Source organism: Plutella xylostella, chromosome Z, assembly GCF_932276165.1.
Source record: "Plutella xylostella chromosome Z, ilPluXylo3.1, whole genome shotgun sequence".
Taxonomy (NCBI): domain Eukaryota; kingdom Metazoa; phylum Arthropoda; class Insecta; order Lepidoptera; family Plutellidae; genus Plutella; species Plutella xylostella.
This window is the reverse complement of record NC_064012.1, coordinates 4,712,898-4,726,914: the sequence shown is the minus strand read 5'-3', so window position 1 is coordinate 4,726,914 and position 14,017 is coordinate 4,712,898. Positions and strand designations below refer to the sequence as shown.

At 39.1% G+C, this 14,017-nt stretch overlaps 1 protein-coding gene across 1 annotated transcript in view; it reads right to left on the bottom strand.

The window, feature by feature from the left end:
• Positions 1 to 191: 191 nt before the first annotated feature.
• The window catches only part of LOC105385332 (discoidin domain-containing receptor 2), a 50,141-nt gene continuing 36,315 nt past the window's right edge, over positions 192 to 14,017 (bottom strand). Inside the window, exons 6-16 of the mRNA XM_048632582.1 lie at positions 11,293 to 11,443; positions 10,614 to 10,758; positions 9,955 to 10,162; positions 9,185 to 9,637; positions 8,717 to 8,892; positions 8,190 to 8,312; positions 7,321 to 7,430; positions 6,388 to 6,639; positions 6,010 to 6,094; positions 5,483 to 5,644; positions 192 to 4,659 (exon numbers count right to left, since the gene is read on the bottom strand). Of these exons, the coding sequence (XP_048488539.1) occupies positions 4,468 to 4,659; positions 5,483 to 5,644; positions 6,010 to 6,094; positions 6,388 to 6,639; positions 7,321 to 7,430; positions 8,190 to 8,312; positions 8,717 to 8,892; positions 9,185 to 9,637; positions 9,955 to 10,162; positions 10,614 to 10,758; positions 11,293 to 11,443 (2,057 nt within the window). The 3' untranslated portion in view covers positions 192 to 4,467. The remainder of the gene's footprint in view (positions 4,660 to 5,482; positions 5,645 to 6,009; positions 6,095 to 6,387; positions 6,640 to 7,320; positions 7,431 to 8,189; positions 8,313 to 8,716; positions 8,893 to 9,184; positions 9,638 to 9,954; positions 10,163 to 10,613; positions 10,759 to 11,292; positions 11,444 to 14,017) is intronic.

The following is a 14,017-nucleotide window of genomic DNA, read 5'->3' as shown; positions in this document are numbered from 1 at the left end:
AACGGATCTAGGCTTTAGGTAGGCTCTCGGCTGTAGGTGTGCCCTGATAGTACCTAGCTATAAATATGTACTTCTATTTATTTATTTATAAGTATATTTGCTTAGGTAGAACTTACACATAGGTATTATTATGTTTCTGGGGTAAACTTTAGGTTGAATAAATTTAATGATTTAATAAAATTGAAACAAAATTGAGATTTAATTATTGCTTTTATTTAGGTATAAAGACAGAGTATAAAATAAAAATACTGCATTTGGTATCAACCATTTTCCATAAAATTTGATTATGAAAACTAAGCATTTCGACAAATACATGTTTTACATCTATTAAAAATAAAAATTAAAGCATAAGTAGTATCCCTATACTAATTTATCATTTGTTTATCTATATTATAGAAATTGTATATCGTATAGTACAAATAAAAAAGCGAGTGAAGTTTGGACCATTGTTAGGAATTTAAGTTTTACATAGTGCTCAATAATTTACATCAGCATAAGACTCTTATTTACAAAATACACAGTAAACTCCATCTAAAGTGATATTTCGTTCATAGCATAAGGGGTAAGATAGCATCACTAAGGCAGAGAGGGTGTTTTATTGTACATCTTTAACAACTACAAGAATAGCCTATTCTTAACGAGCTGCTTATCTACGTACAGCTACACTAGTCTCCATCACCCGCCTCCCTTCTGTGGCCATGCTGTAGCGATTCCATCGCCACACTTGTTACCATTTCTCAATAGATTTCATGTCAATATTACGAGTTATATCGGTGCGGTAGTTAAGTATTGTTGGAGTGTTCAATACGCCACAGAAAGGATCGGTGGGCGACTTCGCATAACGTCAACTTAAGAGTGGGCCCCATAGGCTGAACGGAGTGGCTTATTGCGATTTGCGATGGAACACAAGCATTTCATACACACAGAGTACATGTAACAAGTAGGTACAATATATTGTCAATACCTCTAGAATTAGGTTTAGTATCAACTGTTAAATGTAATCATAACGTAACCTTAATATTGATAGGAAATTAAAGACTTATTGAAAGCAGTACCGCTACCGTCCAGCCAACAGTCCTTCTCAAAATTGATAAAAATAAATGCATACGCTACAATGTTCTACTCGCTTACATCTAGTTAAAAGTCTATTTATGTGTTATTAGCCTAATATACATTGGTTCCTCGGTGTACGATAGATTATAGTGATTTATTTTTTTACTACTACGCAAATAAGAACGCTAGCTTACTTCTAGATAAGTGCTTATCTAATTAGGCTCTTACTAAACAGTTACTCGTACGTGGCAGACAAAACTCTGCCGCGGTAGTATATTGTCATAGATATCAACTTTTACCTACAAGGCTTACAAGGAGATGTGGCAGCTGGTTGTCTGAAATCAAGGTCTGGCCAAAGCCACAAATTACCTAACACTAGCAAACTAGCTTTATAATATACTATACTCTACTGAGGATTTATGTAAGTACATGAGATACCACAAATTAAATATTATATACACAGATATTTAACTATTAAATTCCGAATTGAGCTACGCATTAAAATTTATATGAGATGGATTTATAGAAATGATACTAATAATTATTTTAATATCGATTGATGGTCCCATGCTTCAAAAACACACAGGTACTTTAAAATATGGAAACCCGTTAAAATTTGGTAATTTAATAGTTGATCATTTATTTTTTTAAAACAAAATAACTTATAATTAATATGTATAACCTGATTGTTTCAAATTGAAAATAAAGTTGATAGGTAGAGCTTAACAATAATTAATATTTCTATGGTAAGTAAGTACAATTAACAAGTTTAAACAATACTTGTACGGGTCACATTTGTTAAATTGAGGAAGAACAGGTTACTGACCAATTTCCTTGTAAGCTTAGTTGGTAAAAGATAATAACTTCAATAAAACATTCATAAAAAGTATAAAAACCATTTGTAAAAGTCGATGTAAAAATTATAAATTACACGAATAGCTCAACTTAAGCAATAATTTGTAAACAGTGTAAACTTAATTTTATTTATATATGCATCTTAATAAAATAGTTTGTGGTATAATGGTACTGATATTTTTTTTGGTAAAATTAAATTTTAAATGCGAACCAAAACTGATTCTTTATAATCATAATGCAACATATATTTTTTGAGACATCGAAGATATGTGCATTAAAACTGCGCAAACAAAACTAAACTTTCACATAAAAATATGTGTCATCTAAGATTTTTATGTCCGCACATAGTAAAAATACATTGCTTTATAAAAAAATATAGAAAAATACTGCATAAAACATATTCAGTCAATAAAACTTAGACATATTGGGAACTTATGAGATTTGTGATATATTCGATGTGGTTTCATAAATTTATAGATTCATAAGAGATATGCAGGCCAGTCCGTACAGATATTTAAATAATTAGGCCTTACGTCTAAAATGTAAGAATGTTTTTTTATTTTATTTTTTGTAGAAAAATGTGCTATTTTGCCACAGTAAATTAACGTTTTAGCCGCAATCGAGAGTGGCTCTGTGTTGAAATAGAAACTTGTGAGGGCACAATTTGTAATGAAATATCAATGGTCATTGGAGATAGTTAAGTATCATGTTTTATGTTTAAAAGACACCATAATGTGTCCCACCGCAGCCTACGTGTGCCACACAACGGCTATATTTTGTGCGTGTAAGTACATTTGATGGTTTTAGTAGAATTATTGAATACTGATATATCAGAAGTGTTGGTGTAGTATTAAGAATGGAAAAAGGTACTGCGGGTAACTAATTTGGAATAATGCTACATAATAGTAGTAGTATAAGGACAATATTGTACGTTTATTACCTTCTATAATATTTAAAAGTAGGCTCAAAGTACGGTTTTTAATTAGTCTGTCTAGGTCTATTAATTTACCTTTTACATCTAGTTTATATTTTAATTATTTCATAGAGATGCACTTTGTTCATTTTCACTAAGCAGATTTACGGAAAATCTAAGTATCCAATATTATCATACCGTACAGAAACGATTCTACAAAATTTATTTCACTTTTTACCCGACTGCGAAATATGAAGGAAGACTATTTTGTTAACCGATTTTTTAACTCTACAGGTTTAACAATTTTATAGAACTATAATGAAAAGACTCTTCCTTATGTTGCGATAAGAAAGTTAATGTTTCATAAATAAATAATTACAGATTTAGAAAAATAATGATCAGTAAAATTTTGAAAATATGCTACATATTTTTTAGTTTGGATTATTAAAACATGCACGTGATATATATTATAAAATTCAAACCGCAGCATAAGGTCAAGTTACATAATCTGCCTTTCTCTCTCAATCCCTATACATTAACAGCTGTACCAATACAATATACTTTATCATTAGAATATAAAGATATTTTTATACTTTAAATATGATTGCAGTCGGGTTTCACTATCAGATATTCAATATTAGAAAATATTTCCTATTACTTTACTTTATTTATCTCTCTTTCAACGCATTATTATTTTTAACGGTATTTATTTAAAATGACTACGCATTCTATTTTAAGCAGTCTATAAGTACTATTTTCGCTAGAAGAATAAAGTGTTAATTTGTTTGTAACTTATGATAATAATTATAAATGACCTATAATTCCTGAAGGCAAAGTAAATATTATTGTACGTGATAATTTCTGCATTTAGGGAAATTTTCTGGTGGTTTTAATTTGTGATTGTTTGTAGTTCAGGTTTAGTGATTTCAAGTGAATGTTTGAAATAGCTTCATATTCATAGTAATGATGTTGCGGTTATCTAACAATAGAATGTAAGAAACATAACTTATAAGTACACGAAATAAATAATCAAGGAAAAGTCCTCGAACAATCCTCTATACAAGACTCTTACTTTACAAAGTATTATTGGTTTATTATGCTGTCTTACTGTGACGTTTTTGCATCTTTTGTCAATATTATTTTAATTAATTGATTGTTATTTATGTGTATTATATGTATATCAACAAAACTGTTCGTCAATTCATTATGTATTGTGGGAAACATATCAAAGGTTACCAATAAAAACAGCCCTGTATGTAAGTTCGATGGTAGCGCCACCTACACAAGGTTCAAATACACATAAAATTAAAATTTATTGACGAAAAGATGCAATACCATCCGTTACTTTCAGACCTTGCAAGGAAAGACGTATGCTTCTACAATATATCGACGAACAAATACACTGGGCTGTTTTTAACAGCGTGCGGGATTCATCACATGCGGGATTGCCCCGCATTCGGTCATACGTATGACAGAATACGAGTAACAAATATGCACGGTAGACGCGGTAAAATGGCGGCCATCTCGCGTGCATGAAACCCGCATGTTGTTAAAAACACCCTTATTCTTCACCACACTTCAATCACCTTCGCCGTATTACTCTCCCATCTTCACAAGCATACATCTCCCCCCCGCTGCCTCTAACATCACGTGGTGGCGTAGTGGAGGCTCTTCCTCTGCAGGAACATGTGGATCTCGCTGAAGGAGGGTCTCTCGAGGGGGTCTCGCCGCCAGCACTCCCGCATCAGGTCGTAGAGGTCCCGGGGGCAGGTGCCCGGCCGCTCTATTGACTCGAATAAGCCGTCGTCGGCTTCCATGTGGGATAGGTTTTCTAGGACCTGGAAGTGGGTTAGTTTGGACTTTAGTATCTGTTTGTAAGAAAGGTGAATGTGACCGAAAGATGTATCAACATACGGATACAAGGTTTTTTAAAACTCGATCCCTTTTTGAGATGACAAATTACCATTCTAAAAGCACACCGAAAGCATTAGCAAGGCAGGTCAGTTGCACCATAGTTCGGCAGTTTGAGCGCTGTTTTAGAAGTATGATGCTTCGGTGTGGCTAGAAAATAAAATACAACGCCGTCGCGCTGAGTCGCGCCTGCGCAGCCGGGTACAGCCATTTTTTTTGTTGAAAATCAGTGCGTGCGCGCGCGGTGCATTCGCACTGCAGTTACATAGGTTCAGCGGACCCATGTTTCGTTACTATATCATCCCTCCTTTAACTACATTATTAACAACACTGCTACTGCTATTGCTTTAGGTCCTTCTTAGAAAAGTATAAAACCGCGTATTTCACAGTTTTCTGTCCATATCTTTAACAGCCTCTTCTACAGTACAAGCTGTGATTCTAACACATCCATCTCCACTTACATGATGATATCAGTTGTCCGATACCCATATTACAGGCTCTACCTAGCTTCGGGTCAGATGGCAGTCTGTGAGATGTCCCCAGATAATATCCCGCGCGCTTCGCTTCGCCTTAAAAAGTTTTCGCGTGGGAATTCCGGGATGACAAGTAGCCTATGTTCTTTCCCAGGGTCTAGACCGTATGTATACCAAATTTCATTCAAATCCGTTCAGTAGTTTTGGCGTGAAAGAGTAACAGACAGACACAGTTACTTTCGCATTTATAATAATTAGTTAGGATTATACTACTCACCTCAGCGTCAGTGAGGTGCTGATAGGGCGCGCGGCGACACGTCGTGTGCACCTCGTATGCGGTCACTGCGAAGGCCCACACGTCGCTCTTGGTGGTGTACTTGCCGTGCAGCACCGACTCCCACGCCGCCCAGCGGATCGGCAGCCCTATGCGGCCTTCCACCTGTGTACAAAGAGACTGATTTAGTCTTCTACCGTGACTACAGATGGTCTAGGGTTGTCACCAAAGGCTTCTGTTTAATCCACTAGTAACGATATGAAAACACATAGTTCGCATATTTATTTCACATATTAGTTTTTTAACCACCAACCGACGGTAAAAAACGTATTTTTTTTCAAAATGGCCATGATACTTCCTATTAGTAGAACCTACCTCCTAAATCTCCTAATACCTAAAAGTTAATGTAATTTCCGTCAGGTCTGTTCGCGTAACCGTTTCCCAAATTTTGGGAATATTCGAATCGACTCACGCGCAGATGCTCTAAAGTAAAATTTAAAATGAAGACGACGAATATATAAACAACGTACCTTGTAATAATCATTAGAGTACGCTTCGTTGTCTGTGCCAAAGTCGGAGATTTTGATCTGGTAACCTTTGCCGACCAAGCAGTTCCTGGAATATGCATAATACAATCAATATTTTGTTGAATATCTACTGCTATATGTACTACTTATAATAATAAATAAGTATGGCAAAGGAATACTTTAGAAGCAGCTGTGGAGTAAGTACAAAAGTACATAAATAACTTTGTACCTATTAGGATATATTTTTCATTAATCTAATACTTAATGAAATTGTATTTATGTATGTTTCTTAATACGAACTAAAATATATTAACCTACGTTTTAAGCCTAAAACACACTTAAGTATTAAATAAAAAAAAACTCAGCAGCCACTAAACATACCTTGCAGCAAGATCCCTGTGCACGAAATTCAGCGACTCCAAATATCTCATGGCGGCGGCGACTTGTTCTAGCACGTGTAGCGCTAGAGCCGGCGAGAGCGGCGGCGACGCGCGCAGCAGACCACATAGCTCGCCTAGTTCTAGGTACTCTAGGACCACGGCTAGAGGATAGGAGCGACAAGCCCCCAGTACCCGGGCTAGGTAGGGGGAAGAAAGGGCTGCTAGTATTCGGACGTCTCGCTCGAATTCTTCCCTGTTGATGGTTATTGTTGGTTAGATAGATAGATAGAATATTCTTTATTTGTACACATACATAAAATAATGCGTAGTTATGTTGAGAGTTTGAACTCGGATGGCATAAAGCTATAGATCTATAAACAGACCGCATAGCTCGCCTAGTTCTAGGTACTCTAGGACGACGGCTAGCGGGTAGGAGCGGCATGCTCCTAGGACACGGGCCAGGTAGGGGGATGAAAGGGCTGCTAGTATTCGGACGTCTCGCTCGAATTCTTCCCTGGTGGTGGTAATGCAGAATTAGGTTTATTAGCTAGGAACGCTGTCCGGCTCACTGGAACCACGATCTTAGACAGTTAAGTAGTCGGATGATTTGGATGTTTATAATTTTAAAAATGACTAAATCGTTATAAATTAAGTAAATCATCTATACAACATTCTCCGCGCTCATATGCGCTGGTTGCCAGTCGATCGGCGCTGGATCAAAGCTTTTCTGCTTGTATACGCTCTTGAAGATTATACTATATAAAATAAAGATGAGTCCCATTAGGTTGATTGCCAGCTGCTTATGGTTGATAAATTAATGACAAATAAAATATATGTAGATATTTAACAGCTTTCACAGGACTACCTTCCTGCTATATTCTACAAAGTATACTTGAAGTCCTCGAAGAATAACAAAGAGCCACACAACACATACCTCTCCTTAGCCGTGGCGTCGTGGCACAGGAACTTGACGGCCACGAGGCGCTTCTCCGGCGTCACGGTGCCGTCGTACTCCGGCACGCCGTCCGCCTCCGCCACGTATACCTGACGGGAATTATAGTAACATTTAGGAGATTGGACGATAAATAAAGAAAGATAAAACTTTATTTGACAATGAAAAAAGAAAGAAAGAAAGCAATGACAGCTTATACTTAATTAAACACCATAATAAAGAAGTAATGAATAAATTTGGTGTCCGCCAAAAAGGCGTCCACTCAGCTATTGCAGCGCCCTTGGCCACATAAATAAATAGATAAATAGATGGTGGGAGTAACAGATGTTACTATAAGATATATCAGAAGCGCGCGCTTGCATTTATGTAATTAATAAGCGCCTTGGATAGACTTATATATCCTAAAGCGCGCTCTTCAAAACGTCTATTGTGTACAAGCTAGCGTATACCTGGTGAGGGTTATAGTAAATTTAGGAGATTGGACGATAAATAGATGGCGGGAGTGACATCTGTAAAGGTACTGGCCAACGTTACGGACTGTAATGTAACATTCCCAGCGAGCATGTTATGCAAATCTCGCTGGTTATACTGTAACATTAAGTACTGATTGCACGAATCACGCTCGTTGTGTGTTGGTCAGTACCCACCTTTATAGTTCGATTCACAAGATTTAATGATAAATGACCTTATGCGCTTTGTTTCTCATAGGATCTACAATTCTGATAAAATATAACAATGAGCAATAAATTTACCAAAACTGTAAACTTCAAATATTTTCCAGCTACAGAATTTTGTCAAACCTCATCAAAACTCACGCACTCACGCTTATAATTGTATAACAAATCACTCACGGTGCCGAAAGCGCCCTCCGCCAGCTTGGAGATCATGCGCAGGCGGTGGCGCGGGAACTCGATCACGCTGGTCGTCTCCAGCCGCCGCTTCAGCTCCGTGATCACCTCCTGCTGGCTCGGGGACTGCGAGGGAGGGGTGTGGTTGTTGTTACTTATTGTTTATTTATTAATTAACTGCTTATATTCACGGATATCAGATACCTACAATTAAAATTTGATAGTGTCTCGTGTGGATCTATGAATCGGCGAACCATTCCAAGGGTTACAAAAGACGATATGTGGTGTGGATATAAAGCATTTTGAAAATAGTTGATGGCAGCGTAGTATCTTATCGTATATAGACAAAGTGATCGTATCACACTGATTTCAATCCGTTGAACAAGAAAGACAGCTGTTGTCGCGAACATTGCCCAATAACATGTCGCCTGCTTTAAACACATTGTAGAACACAGAATATAGCAAGACAAAATACTACATACAACGATAATTCAAATACTACTCCAAAAACATATTCAACAAACCCTCACCCTAGAGCTGTGTTTCGACCGTATGGAACTCGTGGCCCCAAGGCGGTCCAAGTCAGCCATTGGGTCGAGATGTCCCATGAGGTCGCTGCGGTCGAGGCCGTCCCCGAAGCGAGGCCGCTTCGATAGTAGAGGCGCGGACGATAGCTCGGGCACTGCGTAGTCGTAGTTTGAACTGTCTGTTTGGGGAAGAAGAAACGTGTGTTAGCTAGAAAAAGTTGGAATATTTAGCTTACAAGACTTTAGACAAGGCTTGTAATTTAATAAAAACTTGCATGTAAACTGTGTATTTTTTTTAAATCTAACGATCTTACTAGTTCGATTCAAAGCTATACGATTTATATCGAGAATCGATTCATGCAGTTACAATCCAAAAGATCGATTCAAGCAAGAAAATCGGGCATCCTAACAACTTTTATAACACTACACACAATCAATATACCTTCAAGTTTATCCGCTAAAGCTACTTACCAGACAACGCAGTATTCGAATCCTTGACAAAGTCCTTCATCTCCAACTGGACCGTGCTATAACTGAAGTACGGCGTACACTTGAGCGCCTGGTACGGCTCTTGGTACTCATCGGACTTCACTTCCAACGCACTCTCCATATTCAGCTTATGAACCGGCGGCAATGTAGACGTCCCACAGCGACTATAGCTGTCCTCTTGCCTCTTAGCCACCGTCGTCTTTGCTAGAGGAGAGGAGAAACACTTTCTGTGTCTGTGTCTATGGACTATGAGGAACACAGCTACAGCCAGGAGTATAACCAAAGCGGTTAGGACTCCGACGACTATGGCCATGTATAGAGGGTCTTCTTGGTGAGCGGTGGAGATAGGGACCTCTTTGCTCGGTGTTGGCTTCGCCTTGTCTTTGCTTCCTGTTGGCTTCAGGATCTCTGGTGTGTAGTTGCCTTGCGCCACGTCTGGAAAGGTGGTTATTATTATGTCATTAAAAACTTAGCGGCTCGAGAAGAAACTAAACACGTAATAAGTAAAGCTTTTAAGAATGAGACCCAATTTCGCTCGATGAAAAAAAACATCATCATCTTCACCATCATCCCGTAATCATCCAAAGATTGACATAGGCTTTGCTCGAGGATCGCCACAACACACTGCTTTCGGCCTTCCTCAACTAGTATAATGTAGTCCGTACAGCGGATCAGACATCTACCCCGGGCTTCCCACTCCTTTTAAAAACAAACATACATACTATTCATCTCACTAACAAAAGTAAACTCACCAGAATCAAACACGACCTCGCTGACCAGTATCCATCGGGCTGCGAAGCGGAGCTCGACCCGCACCCACCTCCCGATGCGGTGGTGTAAGTTGATGGTGACGTTGCGGGAGCTCTCGAAGATGTGGTCTTCGGGGTGTTGGTAGCGGATCGGCTCGTCTTGGAAGTGGCGGCCGCCGATCGAGAAGGTCACTATGGCTTCGGAGAATACCTGGGGTGTGGGAGTAGGTTAGTACGTGTGGTGGTGTAAGAATGGATAGTTGCTTACTCTCGAGTAAATTTACGACTTATTCTTGGATAAGCCTTATTCTTCAATGGTGAAATCTGGTGAATTTAGAGACTGGGCTCTAAGAGGTCAGCTTACGAAAGGCAAAGATTTAGAGCGCTGCTGCTCGTTGAATTAATATATTTAACATACCGTGGGCCTAGTGGGAGGAGGAGCATATTGATAGCTCGTTCGTGAATTTAGAGAACCCTCCTAGAGGCATCTATTGTGTGACGATGGATCAGCGGGATATTGTTGCATCATTTGTAAGTCAAAAATATAACGGTTTTTTTAACACTTTGAAAGCTGATCACGGACTAGATACGTGCCAAATAATATGACAATGAATAAGAGGCTTGGCTGTCAAAGGGTTAAATCCCCTACGGGTGACCCTCACCTGCACATCCCTCATGAAGCGGTTATTGCAGTACAGGTGCAGCGCGCTGAACTCGCGGACGCGGTCGAACTCGAACAAGAGAACGGGCGGCTGCGGGCGCGAGTCGTTGCGCCACCCCACCCACGGGGACGACTTGGCTGCTTCCCTGGAGAAGGAAATAGCATTTGTGAGTTATTGTTTTATACTTAGTTAACATGGTGTGTCAAGGGTGACTGGGCATGGTTCCCTGGTCAAGGTTTGAGCCAGGTTTGGTAGCCAGTAAAGGTTCACTGCTTCAAAAGAACACTATACTAGGTCTTTCCCAAGGAGCGGTGGTAGCTCAGTCGGGTAAGCGCCCGCTTCTCATGCCAGAGATACGGGTTCGAATCCCGGCGCTGACATACTGTACCAATGAGTTCTTTGAATTTCAGTACAATGCATATATCGCTTTTACGGTGAAGGAAAACATCGTGAGGAAACCTGCATATCTAGATTTAGCACATCTAAATATGTGAACCCACCCGCAGTGGACCAAGTGAAATGGTTCAAGCTAAGGAACGCAATTTAGACCTTGGGATATGTATAAAGGATCCGGTTGCGCTCGCTCTCCAAGCCACTAGCACGACTCAGGATCTTTGTCGCACCTTACGTCCCGTGCCAAGTATACTGCCTTACTCCTTGCTGTGTGTCGGGCACATACCTGATGTCGTCTCCGCCGAACACGCCGTCGAGCAGCTGGCCCAGGCCGCCGCGCAGCTCCGCGCCCCACGCGCCGTCGTACGACACGTCGGTCAGCTCCACGCCGTTGCTGCGCGTGTCGCCCTTCGGCATCGAGTAGGAGACTATGCCCGCTGTGTGGATAAGGCGAGTAGGTAAAGATAATGAAACATTCATTTGGCAGTTTAAAACACAGGAAACAATTCAATACAGAAAACAAAGTATAACATAAAAGATTGCTGAATCCGGAGGGTCCAAAGTGTACAAGCTCAGCATGTGGACAGGCTACAACACGGGTTTTAGCTAACCCTAATAAGGTGACCTCAGTCAAGAACACGAGCTATACAGTGTCTCATGGTGGTGAAAGGATTGGCTAGTCAGATAAGCATCAGTCCCCGACTGTCCAGGGTGCGCCGGACATCATATACATGAACAGATATTACGTCACTCGAGGAGGCTTCTTTCTTGCCCCATGCGCACTAAAATGTTTATTTTAAGGCTGTCCATTAACTTATCTTTTCCAGTAAGCTTTTTAAATTGTAATTTAAACAGTTTGCAGACGGCGACGGTGAGTGGCGGCGGTGCTCAAGGGACTATCCGTCGATCTGCCTCCTAATTTGGATTTCCTTGGCGCGCTCGATCGGCTATCGACCACATGATCTCATGTGCAGGTCTACTTTGAAGTAAGTAAGTCTACTTAAAGGTTCTTAACTTCAGAACAGACGTTAATAAGGCAACAACTGCTGATATTTACATCGCAAAATGATGTACTTTAGTACGTCATTTTGCGAGAGCTTTGCATTGTCTTTAAGGAGTATCCTGTGGGAAGTTAACTTATACAGCTCAGAGTTAGAGCAGTATTATTATAAGTAATTGTGAAAGTTTTTTTTTAATGAATCGATCGTATAAATATAATTTAATATAGTATTTGTAATATTTACTAAGATTTTTTGGCATTTAACTGAACTAAATTTAAAATTAGTTGCTTCAGAACAGCCACAAGTGTTAAGCTGCGAGACTGTAAAACGAGACAATTGAAATAAAGAGATGACTTTCAATTCCTGTAGCTTAGCATTCAGGGTGCGAAACTAGCAAAAAGTGTCTGTTAGTTTATATTTTCTAAGTCGAGCGCCGTCATCCGTCTCGGCTATACCCCAGCGGAATACCAAGTGATGGGAGACAAACGCCGACAATACTGCTTCTTTATACATTATGTGATGTATGTATAAAGGTATACGATATAATATATCGCCCAGACAGGTGGGTCGATGACATAGTTCGGTTGGCGGAAACACCTGGGTTGATTCAGCAAGAGTGGTGGGGAAATGGCGGAAAGGCCACGGTAGTACCTACTAAATAAGTTTGTCGTTACTTTAGACATACGTTTGCTTTAACATAATTATGTATAATTTATTTTGTGAAAAATAACGAAAAATATGCTAGTATTTGAGTCAATAGCCTCGGAAATCCCTTGTAACTAGTAAACCGAAGCTAGCTAGTAACGCCAAACACTTATACAGTTAAACTAGTCATAAATAACTGAATAAGCCAAGGCAACGGCTACTTGTCTAATCTGAGCGAGTCTCAACGTAATTTGTAACCCGACTAATTATGTTGGGGCGAGTAGAGAGAGGTCCTCAACTGAGGACCGGTTCCTAATGCGTTTAGCGTCCAACTGACAAATAATTTGATTCTGCACACTACCGACTCAACTATTTTACTAAGTACATAGCTTTCAAGTCAAGTATTTCATCAGTCTTATGCTTATGACTCTTGAATTGAAATTGCTGTTGCTATTAGTTCGAGTTCTAACATAGTTTCGTATTAGCTAAAGCGAGTGGTGTTATGGAAGTGAAACTTCACTAATGCGAGGATTTGTCGGTACAGACGGGGAAGCGAATTGAACTCGCAACTCTTGAGTGAGTTGCAAGTTCACTTGAATGCTTCAGATTAAGTGTATCGAATGTACTAAGCGTAAGCACTGAGCTGTAGATATTTCCTATATTGTGATGAATATGAGATAAAACAATAAACATACTTCTTAGAATCACACAATCAGAAGACCTATGTATTGTTATCGAATTGTAAATTTTACCTACTGTATGATTCAAAGCTTCGACGACTTATCATTATGATTCAGTGCACGTGAATTATACACGTAGGACATGTTTTTAATCTAGATTCTAGTTTATAAAATAATGTACCGATTGCAAACAACGTTATGGCTCTGTTTCCGCTGGTACAATGGACAATGGGAATAATAAGACGGGAGTATAAATAAAGGGATATCATACTTTACCAGACTATTGAAGTAGTTAGGTACTTCATAGCGTCTACCTACTTTATGTAATTAACAATACATAATAACACGTGTACATAAACAATAGCTTTTTGAGCTCTCATCTAAAGTTAGTTATTGCGCCCGGTTACTGAAATTTATTTTAGGCTGCAGGTTGTGGGTGCGTTCGCCGTTTCAATATGGCTACCCACTACTTTTTCGCATCGCACTATTACTATATTTATTTTGCTCTGTATTTAGTATTTATGTTACTGATACCTTTTGTAATATTTATGTATTATTAATGGAATTAGTATATATATTATTACTATTTTTTAACAAGTACTATTTATTTTTTACAGAATTTACACACACATACCTATATATTTTTAATGTAAGCTGCATTATTTATTTACTTACCATACACACT